The sequence below is a fragment of the Agrilus planipennis genome, unplaced genomic scaffold (assembly GCF_000699045.2).
Source record: "Agrilus planipennis isolate EAB-ADULT unplaced genomic scaffold, Apla_2.0 scaffold19, whole genome shotgun sequence".
In the NCBI taxonomy this organism is placed as follows: domain Eukaryota; kingdom Metazoa; phylum Arthropoda; class Insecta; order Coleoptera; family Buprestidae; genus Agrilus; species Agrilus planipennis.
The window spans coordinates 235807-251797 of record NW_020438954.1 but is presented as its reverse complement, the minus strand read 5'-3'; the positions used below and the strand labels follow the sequence as shown (position 1 = coordinate 251797).

The following is a 15991-nucleotide window of genomic DNA, read 5'->3' as shown; positions in this document are numbered from 1 at the left end:
AATTAAGACAAAACAGCCCATAAAATAATATCGAATTGTTATACGCCAGCTGTGGAAAACTGAAAAGATATTGTGATGATGTGATATACGATGACATATCCCTAGTAGAAGATCTGATGAGGATTATTTGTATTAAACATAAACTCTTAAATACAAAAGAAAAAGTGCCGACAAAGAAATGTGTCTAAACATTTTCCCATTGCCTTACGACTTAGTTAGGAAAAAAGCAAAAATTCTATGAACTACGACAAAACAGCCTGTAGAAAGGACACAAATTAAAAAATTTCAATTCTCGATTTCACAACTTTGGTTTCACTTTTTTACTTTTTGTCATTACGCAATCTTGTTTTACGAAAATTATACGTATATGGCTGTAGAGTGTAGATATATATCACATATATACGAACTTTACAAACTTACTGCTTTTTTGTTTTGGAAAAAGCTACTTAACTTTTCACTACAAGGCGTTTGAGTTTAATTAAGTACAAGAACATAATAAAGAATGTTTTTGCTATTAGCAGGCACATGCATTTTATGATTTGTTATAAATTAGTAATATATGAATCAATACAATAGAAAAACTCTTTAGAAAGAAGTCAGTAAACCCTAAACGGAGAAAAAATTATGACTTAGGTTAAAGAAGGAAAAACGTAATCGTTTATAACAATAATTTCATCCAACTGCTTTTTAATATCAAATTTACTGAAAGTAATCTTGTAGTTGTTATTTATAGGATCTTCCATGAAAGTTATTGTTTAATGAGAAATATTTATATTTTCTTGTCTTTTTCGGTATGATTAGGAATTCAGCCGAAATGTTTATAGCGTTTAATTCTTAATTAAAAATTTACGTTGTGCATTTATGTATAACGCTGTTTTAAAATTTTGTAAGATTGATGGAGAATTAACTCCTAATTAAAGCATGGATGCATTTTTGAACCGTTAAATTTCTTCATTAAAATTACGAAAAACATTGAAAAATAAACTACTGTCTCAATCTCTTAATCGAAAAGAATTTCTTAATCTTTTTATTGGTGTTGATGGCATCTACAGACAACTATTTCAGTTTATAATATTATTGGAATGGGTTTAATTAATGTATTAGGATACTTATAAGCACCACCAATTTATAATAGAAATAATAACCCCTTTTGAACCGATTCATTAAATTACATTTTTCTAACATGTTTCGAATGTAAGTCTCTTACTTAAATGAATTCAGAAATACAACATCCTTTCAAAGACTCCTGTCGTACCAGCAGGTAATTACATCGAAAGTCCATGTTATTGATTGTATTTTCTCTCTTCCTGAAGATTTTTGCTTGGATAAAGCATCACACACGGCGCTTCATTTAATGGAGAAAGGGACTTTCTCTGAGCTCTCGTCAGTGGTAAATGGTTAAACCAATAATTTTTTTATTCTTGTTAGGCCATGCAGGTGAATTATTGTTAATGTCGAACTAGGATATACTATTCAACCTTTCTTCGTTGCTGGTTGCATCTTTCACAGACAAATACGCCGGGAAGGAATTAGAGAATTGATCACGGCATTGAAACGCGAATGAATTTTGTAGTTAATCTAGAAAATTTCTACATTCTATAGAATCTTTAACGAAATGAGGGTTGTTTATCTCAAAATGGATCAAAAAATTTGATGTGCGATGAATAAGTGGGTAATAATGACTGATTAAGATGCGTATAAGTTTGAAACATGGCGGGTCATTGCGGATGCGGAAGTTAAACGGTAGGTACGAAGGAAAAGGCAAAAAAAAAGAAACAGGAGAAAGGAAGGACAGAGGAGATCAGGATTAGATTCCTCTTCGCAAATGCTTTATAGTTTATGAGAAATGCGAAGTGTCTTGAGGGCACCATGGAGCAGAGGTGGACGAACTGCCGACTTTGTGGCTATGATGGTATATTATTGGAAACAACCCGTCATTATAAATCCAAAATTATTTGATTTTCAAAAACATCTTTTCCTTTCTCTTTCTAAAGCTACTGAAATTACAATTGTGAAAGAGAAAGAGTTTCCAGAAGTCTTAACAAGGGCAAACTATGCCGAAAGTCGTACTAAGACTAGTGCTCATGGAAAAGCACAAAATACTGTTACAAATACACTTTTCATGTTGCGTTTAATGGGAGAATTCGCATTTAGCCGATTTTATGTTATATAGAGAAGTCAAAAGTTACGGATAATTAACAATAGCAAAGCAATAATAATTTTAAACACTACAGTACATATTGCAGGGATTAGGTAAGGTGACTATAATTTCTTCATTTTTCGCGATGTTAGTGACTTTATTACTCGTAATAAGTGGGTATAGTGTAGAGGAATGAAAACAAAATTACGTCGGTTGTAAAAGGTCAAATCTCCAACGTGACACCGTGACAGGATGCTTGAAGGATAGATTGGTAACGAAGTAATGGGACTGTACCATTACTTCTCTTATTAAGAAGGATAATTACCTACTATTTGATTACTATTACGTACAATACAGTAATTACATCTGAAATTTTCTTTTAATTTATGAGATATGATTAATGAGATAAAAAAGTGTTTTTTTTTATTTATAGAGACAAATAAATACATGTGTTTGTTAGATATTATCCAAAAATGCCACTGTTCTCCAAATAAAGGTACCAAGCAGAAATGTGCAAAATAGTTTTTTAAAAGTATTTAAATATAAAATGCAAATACTTTTTTGATTTGTTTTTTCAAATGTAAAATACAAAATAGATTTCTCTTTTGTATATTAAATGCTAAATGTAAAATATGTATTTTAAAAATAAATACTTTTTTGTAGTACCTATTTAATTTTCTACATTCACTTCATCATCATGATCATCAAAGCCAAAATAGGGGTTGCAAATAATTTTATTGGTGTAAAAACAAAACATCGAAATCATTTTATTTCCAACCGCATTTTGTTTCCGATCTTTTACACATTGTAATAAGAGAAAGAAATGGAATCCATAGTTTCTTTAGCTTTGGGTTCATCTAATAAGTGAAGTTTTTGGAATCGTTTTCTAAGAATTTTGGATTATACGCCCTTATTAGCACACCACAATGTATTATATTGTCGTAATTCATAGAATTTCGTAGTTTCTTGCTAAAGGTATGATAGGTGGTGATTTAGCAGGTGCTGATATCAATTTGGAACTTCAAAATTCCGTGGACCATGACATTGAACCCGGAAAACAATATCGATCCAATATTTTAGATTGTCAATTTCCAAGGAGTTTAGAATTTTTTGGGCTCTCTTCAGTTAAAGAATTAAAAGGCATTCATGGAATGTCTTTTTGTCCCTTTTTTACGAAAAAGTATTCAAATACAAGATAAAAAAAAAGTATTTCGTATTTTATATTTGCATTTTAAATGCAAGTATTTGAAATAAATTAGATCTCTGGTATCAAGTTACAATAGTTTTATCTGGTTAAAAGAAAATGATCCTGTTTTAGACAACGTCCGCGTGTTAGTAACAGGAATCCCGTTATTAAGAAAGTTTTCTGAAAAAAAGTCACATATATGTGGCGATTCCACGAAATTTTGAAGATGCTTCAACTTAATGTAACTTGTAATAGTGGTCATTGAACTTTCAGAAACTTTAATTACAGCGATTAATCACAACATAGTTAATATTTACGGCAATATTATTCAGCTTATGGTTCCGACTGCGTTTCTTTTTTAAAATTAAAAATTGTTGATGTGGGTTTTTTATAAACGGTAAGAACTACACCTTTTGGCAAACTAACAATCATTTTCCTACATAAAATAAATGATTTTTGTCTATATTTCGTAATTAATTAATTGCCTGAGGGAGGCATATGTGTATGATTTATTCTAATTCGAATTAAAAATACAATTCCTCAGTTTTATACATTTAAATACATAAAAAGTAAAACTACAAAAGTTTATCAAAAAAAAATGATATGTTTCCCTGAAAAAATTAAGGAAAATTATCTAAAAAACATTTCCCATTCCCTACCGACTTAGGGTTGTCAACGCGAGATCTATTAAGCAGGACAACATTATTTCAGTCGTCGATCATCCCTTATTACAAATATATACAGGTTGAAAAATGAATATTCAGTACATATTATATTTCTTATTATATATATTAACATTCTTATAAACTTTATTTAAATAATTACTAATAAACAACACATTACACACCACAATTCACCGAGGAAATGCTGGATAATTATCTAAAAAACATTCCTCACCCCCAAACGACTTCTAGTTGCAAGGGGTGTTAAAGAGAGGGAATTACAACATCTCGTCGATTGATTGTGGTGGATGATGTGTTGCTTATATATCTTAAAATAAAGTTTATAATTATGTTAATACATATAATTAGGCATTTATTCTAAAGTTTCATATTTCAATTATTATTTTTCTTATAATGGATAACCAAATTGATAGGGGGATGTCTTTTAAATAATTACCAAATCATGCAGCAGAGTTAATTGAGTTTTTATTATAGAAATCGTAAAGCCAACGAAAATTTTAAATTAAGTTGGCAGTATAGTTTAAATGTTTAGGTACTTTTAAATATATGTACAACTAATTAAAATAAAAAAAGCCTTTAATAGAAGGTATGCAGACATGATGGAAGCAGTGTAGTTACGGTTGCATATGCGCTTCCAGAAATTATGAAAAATAATGTCATATGATATATTTCTTTATATAATTGTATGTAACAGTAGAGAAATGCACTTTTAATAGATTTATTTTAATTTATATATCCTGGTTAGACTTTTAGTCACTTTTTCAAATTAACTGTTAAAAACCTTTCTTTATTGAGGACAAATACAATGAAGTGGCTATCAACTAAATAGCCTAATGATGAAGATTATTCTTATGCCTACTAATTTTCTAGTTGTTCTTGTATTGTTTTTACTTTTCATATTCAAGTTTTATTGAATATTGTTTAAAATCAAATTTAGCGCTTTTTCGTGATTTAGACGTAACAGCGGATGTTGAGAAAAATCATGTGACTCAAATTATGATTGAAACATTTAAATGAGTACTTTAATGTAACATTTTAATACAGGTTACACCTTTTAAATTCTAAAAAGGTTTATTTAACTCAAAACTTTTGGAATTTTCATCATTAATATAAAATCATATGTTTCCTGACGACATAAGAAAAGAGTAGAGGAAAACGTCACTCTTTAAAATTCAGGGAATGGTTTATTTGTAATTCCCACCACAACAGTAACCAATAGCGTAGCTCGAAGCTACCTCACTCCATCTCAAATTTTCTATCGTCATATGACCAACACACTACTTACTCGCACTGTAAGCCATATTTGTCAGTGGTTTGTTGGTTCCGCTGAACGTTGTCTGTTTTTCTGGCTAGCTCGGGCCTGTAAATACTCTGAAAATATTAAAAAATGCCGTTATCAGAAGAATATCCTGTCTACGGACCCTTCTTTGGAGTTATGGGAGCTGCTGCAGCTGTTATTTTTAGTTGTGAGTAAAATTTTGGTTGTAATATGTTTTACCGCTAGCAGTATCGATTAGTCAAATGACCCCAAAGTTTTCTTAATATTTCAAGAAATCATACTAAAATAGTTGCGTTGGGTTCCTATTATAAGAATTTTTACGTTTCTTTGTCTCAAAACGATAAATTCTTTGTACAATTTTGGCTCAAACAGTGTTCATTTGCTGTCATGGGCGTATCGCCAGTTTTCTACTAACCACAAAGTCATGAAATCATTAATGTACTTAATTTTAGCTTTAATATTAACCAATTTTTCCGAGAAAACCTAGGTCATACACACAATTTTGCTTTTGAAGTTGTTAAATGACCTACTTTAAGTTATAATAGCATGGTCACGTGCTTTTAACTTAGACCCACCCCACTAAGAAAATTAGTGTTTTTAGCCTTAATAATTAAAAATTTTAAAGTAAGAGTGGTTTTGTAAAGGCAAAATAATGTTGTCATTGATGTTTTTTTATAAAAATCACAGTATTATTCTGATAATTGCTATAAAAACATTGTTATATACATGAACACTTTCAATGAGTTACTACTGAAAATTATGGTTTAACCCTTTGCTAAAATCCTTAATCCTTAATAAATGTTCTTGGTTTCTTATTTTTTTTTTCATAATAATCATCTTTCGAACAATAACAGAAACAAATACATTATATTGTTATTGTCGTTGTTATCCCCTTTAAAATAACAAATCACCTGGTTTTAAATAATTTTTTTATGCAGGAACTTTTTTTAATATTTAATTAAATTGTTTAAAAAAACAGGGTGTTNAATTAGTTGTTTCGCTATTAAACAGGGTGTTACCGGTGTATTTACCAAAACATGTGACATCAAGGTTACGTTTACTTGATCATGTAATCAATGATTTTAATAAATTATTATTATTAATGTAGGTATTTGTGTAAAAATTTTCAAAACTTTTCCATAAGTATCCGTTGCATTTTCATTTTTAACAAAAAATGTTTGCAAATAGAAAATTTCCTGTGTATGTAACTTTTAATAAAGTCAAAACACATGACTTATGTTAATCTTTTATAGGTAAGTAGATGCACTTGCTTATTAAAATTTTTACACAGTAAATTTTATTGTGACGAACGGAATTACTTTTACTTTTTGCTTATATATTTAATTTCTTTAAATTTAATTAAAGGAGCATGTGAGTGTCGCTTATCATGTGATTTGGATGGGTGTACCATTATCTCTGTATATAATACTGCCTTCAAATTCATTATAGATAGTTTTCATAATTGTGTTTAAATGATTATCAGTTTCTATTTCTTCACTTGAAGAAAATAAATTGTTTCAAAAAGTTACTTTAATTCATTCGTCCACGAAGTATGTCAATGAAACTAAAAGAGAATATTACCTAATTTGGGAAATGATTTTATGAATAAACTGCCAAAAAATGTTCCTTTAAATTTTTTGTTCAATCTCGAACTTTTCATTGAAATCGAGTAAATACGATAATATATATAGTAAATACACGTGCTTAATTAGTAAATTGTTGTTAATATCATGCAGCATAAATATACTTACGATTAGTAGTGTATTTTTTTTTATTTGTGGTGGATTGGAAAATTTAATGCAATAGTAATAAAGTAAATTATAATGCAATTCTATAACTTCTGAAGAAACAACAAAGTGGAGAAACAATTTCAATGCAATAAATATATAATATCAACAAGGGAATATTAATTCAATTAAATGATTAATTAACTTTTTGTATTAAATAATCGCTGCTGCAATTCCTCTATTTGCACCCTTTACTCATTTATCATTGTGTGGAGTTCTAACTCGGCATATATTTTTTGTAAATACAAATTTCTTGCCAAAACTAACAACAAAGAAATTACGTTTCATTAGATAATTTAATTATGATGCATTCCGTATAAAATATTATTTGCAATATTCGCTTATCCAGACAGCAATAAAATAGATAAAAGTACCATATTTAAGCTACAAATTATAGTCCTTGCAGTTTTTCTCTACTTCATTGTGTAATAATGTTAGCTTGGCGGTTCTCTTGTTTATCGCTGGAGAGGTAAAGGATGGATTAGCAGCAAAATGGATAAAAAGTACCATTTTTCAGGGACAAATTGTAGCCCTTGTAGCATTTTTCTACTGTGTTTCTATTTGGAGATACGTTATGTGTTATATCTGCTTGGCGGTTCTCTAGTTTTTCGCTGGAAAGCGAAAGAATAAACCATCAGCAAAATATGTAAAAAGTACTATCCTTTAGCGACAAATTATGATCCTTGTAGCATTTCTCTACTCCGTTTCTATTTGGAGATACGTTATGTATCAGCTTCGCGGCTCTCTAGTTTTTCCTTGGACCGCTGAATAATAGACAAGCAGTAAAATGTGTAAGTTTGGTAATTCTCTAGTCTTTTTTCGCTGAATAGCAGAAGGTCAGACAAGCATCAAAACAGGTATAACTTCTAATTTTTCTGCGACAGATTATATGCCTGCAGGAGTGCCTTACGCCATTTCAATTTCCAGATACTCTATCTGTAGTGAGTTTTGGCGGTTCTGTAGTCCTTTTTCGCTGAATACAGAAGGGTAGATTGGCAGCAAAATAGGTATAAGTTATACTTTTCAGCAACAGATTATATCCCTGCGGGAATTCCTTATGTCGTTTCAATTTTGAGATGCTGTATGTGTAGTGCAAGCTTGACTGTTCTCTAGTCATTTTTCGCTAGATAGCAAAAGGGTATACCAACAGCAAAATAGGTATAAGTTCCACTTTTCAACGACAGATTATGTTCCTGCAGTAGTTCCTTACGCCATTATAATTTCGAGATGCTCTATGTGTAGTGCAGGCTTGGCGGTTCTGTAGTCCTATTTCGCTGGACAGCGAAAGGCTAGACCAGCAGCAAAATAGGTATAAGTTCCACATTTCTGTGGCAGATTATACCCCTGCAGGAGTTCCTTACGTCATTTCAATTTCGAGATGCTCTATGTGTAGTGCAAGCTTGACTGTTCTCTAGTCATTTTTCGCTGGATAGCAGAAGGGTGTACCAGCAGCAAAATAGGTATAAGTTCCACTTTCCTGCGACAGATTATATTCCTGCAGGAGTTCCTTACGCTATTATAATTTCAAGATGCTGTATGTGTAGTACATGCTTGGCAGTTCTGTAGTCCTTTCTGGCTGGACAGTAGAAGGGTATACCAGCAGCAAAGTTGGTATAAGTTCCACTCTTCAGCGACAGTTTATATGCTTGCAGGATTTCTTTACGCCATTTCAATTTCGAGTTGCTGTATGTGTACTGCAAGCTTGGCGGTTCTGTAGTCCTTTTTTGCTGGACAGCAGAAGGGTATACCAGCAGCAAAATAGGTATAAGTTCCACTTTTCTGCGACAGATTATATCCCTGCAGGAGTTCCTTACGCTATTATAATTTCAAGATGCTGTATGTGTAGTACATGCTTGGCAGTTCTGTAGTCCTTTCTGGCTGGACAGTAGAAGTGTATACCAGCAGCAAAGTTGGTATAAGTTCCACTCTTCAGCAACAGTTTATATGCCTGCAGGATTTCTTTACGCCATTTCAATTTCGAGTTGCTGTATGTGTACTGCAAGCTTGGCGGTTCTGTAGTCCTTTTTCGCTGGACAGCAGAAGGGTATACCAGCAGCAAAATAGGTATAAGTTCCACTTTTCTGCGACAGATTATATCCCTACAGGAGTTCTTTACGCCATTTCAATTTCGAGATGGTCTATGTGTAGTGCAAGTTTGACGGTTTTCTAGTCCTTTTTCGCTGGACAGCAGAAGGGTATACCAGCATCAAAATAGGTATAAGTTCCACTTTTCTGCGACAGGTTATATCCCTGCAGGAGTTCTTAACGCCATTTCAATTTCGAGATGGTCTATGTGTAGTGCAAGTTTGACGGTTGTCTAGTCCTTTTTCGCTGGACAGCAGAAGGGTATACCAGCATCAAAATAGGTATAAGTTCCACTTTTCTGCGACAGGTTATATCCCTGCAGGAGTTCTTTACGCCATTTCAATTTCGAAATGCTCTATGTGTAGTGTAGTTTTGGCGGTTCTCTAGTCATTTTTCGCTGGACAGCAGAAGGGTAGATCGGCAGCAAAATAGGTATAAGTTCCACTTTTCTGCGACAGATTATATCCCTACAGGAGTTCTTTACGCCATTTCAATTTCGAGATGCTCTATGTGTAGTGCAAGCTTGACGGTTTTCTAGTCGTTTTTCGCTGAATAGCAGAAGGGTATACCAGCAGCAAAATAGGTATAAGTTCCACTTTTTAGCGACAGATTATATCCCTGCAGGAGTTCCTTACGCCATTTCAAAGATCTTACAAAACCGTAGACGTCAAAATGTTAAATCGATCGCCTTTACGGCATTGATGCACGCATCCTTTGCCGTTTTTACACCGAAAAGTGCAATCTGCGACAGTTTTGTTCACAGCTTACTGAAAGATTGACGAGCATTCATGCTAACATACGAAAGTAATTAATTTAAATTTTCTCTCATTTTATTTCAATAAAACTGAAACGGAACTTGTATTTTTACAAGAACATAACGTTGACTTCGTTGTTTTCGTTCTTGATTAAGGAAGACGCAGTTTTGAAGCGACTGATGTCATTTTTTTTAGCGAAGGTTTAGGTATTTTAGTCAGTTTGGATTCTAATTATAAAAAGGCAGTTCAGGCCGGCAGAATTGGTTAAAACGGAGTTTACGTGAATTCTAAACACGTGTTTCTAAGAAAATCGTGTTCCAGATGGTTTTGTTGTATACATACACTGTTGCTTGGTCAGCGTCATGTTTTTCTAAACGGTTATCCTATATCGATCTCTTTCTTGATTAGAGTGCAGATCAGTATTGCAATAATTAGTCATTTTAATTGCTGCTTTTGCTGGTCTTAAAAACTAATAAAATGCTGTGGGTTTTTCAAGCAATTAATGTACTAGACATTCGATTTACTTAATAGATGAACACGTAGATTTTAAAATTAAATTACAAGGTGTTGCCCTAGGATGTATGAGTTTGGTTGGGTACGCTGTTGAGAAATACTGTGTATATGTTTTGGGATTAATAAGAAATTCATACAACCCTCTGCAACCTCTTAAAGCTTTAAAAAATAACGAAGAAAAGCTGTGGAAAAGTTAAGTCTTGGTATTGATCTTGGTCTTGCGTGTCAAGTCCTCCAAAACATAAATTAAGTAGTAAAAGATATCCAAAAAAATTGGTTTGTTTTTATATTTCAACAATGTGTTATCCAAACTTAGGACCAAAAAAAATTTCCTTGGAGGACATTTTTGTAGATCCCTTTTTTTTAAACAATGGTAAACTTTCTTTTTTTCATATTTAGTGTTAAAATAAAAAATGTTCAAATACTACAAATGTTCTGTTCCAAGAGAAGAATATATTAAAGTTGCTTCAAATAGTTTTGTAGGCTTTTCCTTTAGTTTGTCTAGGGTTAATAAAAACGAATCCATTTCCGCTTTTTTATAATGTGTTTAATTAATAAAATATTAATGATAAAAACGATAATGGTGTGTACAATAAGAGTTGTCCAGTATCGCACAGTTATCTTGATACACTTATTTTAATGGTCACAAACAGCACATCAATATACACTTCATTGATTTCACCGTCTTCTGTCTTTTACGTCTTTTTAACCTTTTTTTAATACTTTCGTCTTTTATGCATCTTTCGTCTGACTTTGATGACTAACGTTCGCGTCGGTGAATTCTCTATAATTTGGGACTTGCGGAAGCAGGAGCGGACAAACTGCAGAAACTCGCTATCATATGATTAGGATAAATATACCTATTATAACTTAAAGAAAAGAAAAAATATTTAAAATGAAACAAAAACCCACAGTTTAACTTATAAGTCCACCGCTCTCAGACAAATTGTTGAAGGTATATAATAATTTCGTAAAAGTACGAATCGATATGGCCACTTTTATATGACTATTGTTATGCAGTGTGCAANTCGCTATCATATGATTAGGATAAATATACCTATTATAACTTAAAGAAAAGAAAAAATATTTAAAATGAAACAAAAACCCACAGTTTAACTTATAAGTCCACCGGAAGTATTAAAATTTTTTGTTCAGTGTTACGTACTTGGTCTCGATTTTTTTTTCGCTCTCAGACAAATTGTTGAAGGTATATAATAATTTCGTAAAAGTACGAATCGATATGGCCACTTTTATATGACTATTGTTATGCAGTGTGCAAACAATGCTTAGAGCAATTATTCTATGCGATTATATGAATGATGAGGTCAGCCAATATTACATGTTGTTATTTACTAAATTGGAAGCAATGTGTTAATATGCGTACGAACATGATATCGACGAAAGTACAGTGTTTTCTTATCAATTTATCATGAAACTGAAATGTATGTTACAGTTTAAAAATATTTAGCCATTTATCTCTAATTGAGAAAAACGCCCAAACGAAATACTTATTATTCATCATACTAAAACAGGAGAGTCCAAAGTCGAAATTTCTAACAAAACAATAAAATTAATGTCTATAACAACTTCCTTTATGAAGCTGTTGTTAGAAGCTTGGAGAATATTGAAAACTGCCTATCCGATCTATAAATTGGCGAAGGTAGTAAAAAATCCATAAAATCTTAAATATTATTATTTATTTACATTTAATTTATACTCTCTTACGTATGACTATTAGCTAGTTTGATTAGTTATTTAAGAATTACTAATATTTTTGCTTCTTTAATGCTTAAAATAGTTAAACAATATTAATTTTACTTAATGCGTTACCTATTTCTTGACGATGACTATTACTAATTGGAAATGTAACTAATATTCTATAGTTTAATATTATTTTGATCGCAATAACGTTAAAAAGTATTATATTGTATAGATAGCTCTATCATGACAATGTTTCTACAATAATGAATAAAACTTGTTTTATTTTTACGGTGCAGATGCGTGGTTTTTGATAAATGATAACCATATCGGTAATAAATTCGCCATTAAATCGATAGATAAATTGCTATTAAGTAAATTGAAATACGTATTTCTAGAAATTACACATTTTATGTTGTACATCCTGCTTTTTTAGTTTTTAAACTTCAACTATTATTTAATTTTAATTGTATTTATTTATAACGGTTTTGATTATAAGTACTTAGTCATTTGTTGACACCAAACACAGCATTACAAACTAAAAGAAGACACATACCTATACAATTTCAACATGAGAAGAGGATAGACTTATAATTTTCAACGGTTTTAAAAAGTTTTGATTAACAGGAGTCTATTTCGTGATTTGATAAACACTTATAGAAAAAGAGAATGTGGGAATTCCCTACCCACTTCCAAGCATAATTTTTGTAATAACGCGACGTTTTTGTTTTCTGATTTGATTCATACAGTTAGTGACCTTAAACTTGCATGATAAGACCGGATTTGACTGTCCATAATTAGTTGTTTCGCTATTGAAAGTAACGACACACAATTACACGTTGAAAGCCTCCCATTACAATACATATTTTTTACGGAATTTATGTCAGGGCAACGAGTAATTTAAAGGACAAGGATTCTATCAATCAAAATCATTTTCTAAATATGAAAGGAAGAACATGATGTTTTTGTATGATATGTAAATATGTACTTAGATTAAATTAATTCGAAGTTTTCTGTATTCTGCCGAAACTGCCAGACGCGGATCGCGATTTCGATCTCTTTGGATCTCATCAGCGCGTCGCAGACTGCTAAAACGCGCTGTTAAGACAGTAGGTAAAAGTTGGTCTGTGTTCTGTCGGAGAAGTCTGCGACGCGCTGATGAGATCCAAAATGGTCGAAATCGCGATCCGCGTCTGGCAGTTTCGACAGAATACAGACCACTTCGAATTATTTTATTCGATTATGGTAACGTGTGCCTATCACGTTGAGGTTAGCTACGCCGGGATTCGTTTCAGCAAGTAGATATCCATATATTTAAATGGACCTTGTTGGAGCATACGTAATCCTAAAATGTAGCATCGAACTACAGATGGCGTTTACCGCGCCATTTGTAGTATTTTCCATGTACTTAGATTATTAAATAATTTAAAAGAAATTTGGATTCATTAATATTTTTTCTATTACAAATGGATGGTAAAAAACAAAATGTTTAAAACCCCTTTAATTTTTTTCATAAAGAAAGAAAGAAAGGAACTCCGATCAACGGAAAATAATTATAATTTGGTGGTGTTGGCAAATTTTATTAATGTTCCCGAAATGGCATTAGTATTGATTATTTTTTCTTTCTTTCCAGCCCTTGGTGCGGCCTATGGCACGGCGAAATCAGGCACAGGTATAGCAGCCATGTCTGTGATGCGGCCAGAACTTATCATGAAGTCTATCATCCCTGTTGTCATGGCCGGTATCGTCGCTATCTACGGACTTGTCGTTTCAATTCTTATAGCCAGCGGTCTTAGTTCGCCATCGACTTATTCATTGTACAGGTCAGTCTCCTACTTTTTTTTTCTTTTTTTAGCAAAAAGGGGTTTGCTGCTACAACTTATTAAAGGGTTGCTCTCCATTGATTTACAGGGCTTTATCTTTATCTTAAAAAAATTATTTTGAAATCTGGGAAGTGTCTTTATTTTGTTTCATTTTATAAGATCCAAGACGTGGTATGTACTTCCTGTTCTCCTCTTTTTGGTACCTCCATATTTTGAATTCCTGTAACAATAGTTCGGTTGATGACTGTGTCTAGAAAACATCATATTCGCCGTTTATTACTTCGCAATTTCATTCGAAAAAATGTAAGTACTTCTGATATCGCACACAATCGATAACGATATCGTTTATTGTTCTAAAATACGAAGTACTGGAAAAAATGCGTAAAACTGCTCATATGTACTAATCATTATGTTCAAAAAGTCTGGTACTGCTAAACGCAAAAATAGAGATTAATAGCGGTCTTTCGACGGTGTTCGAGTACATTTATCTGGGCATGTTTGTGTGTGTGTCACTTTTTGGCAACGGTTCACAATTCAGGGCAGACATTGTTCAGACGATCGTTGGTATGTTGTATTCGTTCGGACACGGACGAGTCTCATTTATTTCATTAGATGACCCGCAACAATAAACAAAAATAATGACCAATTTCATTTCAATGTTACGTATAAATAAACAGTAAATTCATTCTTAAAAATTTATTTGCCTGCCTAAAATCGCAAATTTCTTTCTTTTGTAGTAAATAATTCATATTATTAAGTTGTAAGGTTGTAACAGAAGTCATTTATCAAAATATAATTCTCCTGAAATGTAAATTCACGTTTTCTACTTGTTAGCCGCACGATTAATTTGCTGAACTGTTGTTTTATTAAGAGCTTTTGAATTTCTTATTTCCTACCTTCCATAAAGTTAGTTGCTGATTGCAAACCCTTTAAAATTTTGCTTCAATTCAGAACTTCAAAATCGTCAAACTAATTCGTAAGTGGTGGTTATGTTGCTGTTTATATATTTGCATCAACTTATATAATGTACAGGCGAAGTTGTTTTTATGCTTATTCAGGTTTGCTATGGGATGGTGTTCTTTCTTTGGCGTGGTATTTTTTATATGTTGAAAAATGGAGTGTTAAAAGAAATATTTTGTACTTTCAGAGGTTTTGTCCACCTTGGAGCCGGCTTAGCTGTCGGTTTCTCAGGATTAGCTGCAGGTTTCGCCATCGGCATCGTGGGCGATGCCGGTGTCCGAGGAACCGCTCAACAGCCAAGACTGTTCGTAGGTATGATCCTGATCCTCATCTTCGCCGAAGTATTGGGTCTTTACGGTCTCATCGTTGCCATTTTCCTCTACACAAAATAAATTCTACCGCGAAAATCGCAACAAAACACATCAGTTGTCTCTTTCATTAATTATCCCATTCGTTCCCCCTTTGATTCTTCCTTGTATTTCTTCGCATTCCCACTCTTCTTCACTCGCACATATTTACCACTAGATACCCGCCCGCCCAGCCCCCTTATTATCGTTCCTGTTTCGTACTTTTAATTTTCATCGTCTATATAGTACTTTGTACAGAGAAAATACGATCGTTTTAAAGTAATGTATTTAGTAGTGGCAGGAAGTTTTTCTATCACTTTTTAATTTAAAAAAAAAAAAAACAATATCCAGATTTGTAAACATTTGTAAAAAGCAAGAGCTTTCGTGAAGACGACTGATCAGAACGATCGTCAACTAGAAGCAAAACCATTGTGATACGTGACTAATTCGCCAGTCTTGTTCACAAAAGTAACAACTTCTAATTATTGATCAATTAATTAATTGTATAGTCGTAGTGTACATTAGTTTTACTTTCTTCTTGAAGGCAAAGAGAGGAAGAGAGAGAGACACTCGTCCGAGTGATATACATATATAATATGATAAGGTTATTGAAATAAAAACTGTGAAAATAGCACAACTACTTTTTAATTTTTAAACATGCAGTTATTAGAGAATGGAGAAGAACGGCTTATTGCTCTGTCGATCGATACTGTTATACAAAAAAAAAAATTACAA

The 15991-nt window shown here is 32.3% G+C and overlaps 1 protein-coding gene across 1 annotated transcript; it reads left to right on the top strand.

The window, feature by feature from the left end:
- The first annotated feature begins 5279 nt into the window (after nucleotides 1-5279).
- Nucleotides 5280-15988, top strand: LOC108743343 (V-type proton ATPase 16 kDa proteolipid subunit). The gene is made up of 3 exons (XM_025974952.1): nucleotides 5280-5475; nucleotides 13760-13949; nucleotides 15097-15988. Exons 1-3 carry the CDS (start codon nucleotides 5397-5399, stop codon nucleotides 15299-15301), a joined length of 474 nt encoding a protein of 157 aa, XP_025830737.1. The 5' UTR covers nucleotides 5280-5396; the 3' UTR covers nucleotides 15302-15988.
- Nucleotides 15989-15991: the final 3 nt, after the last annotated feature.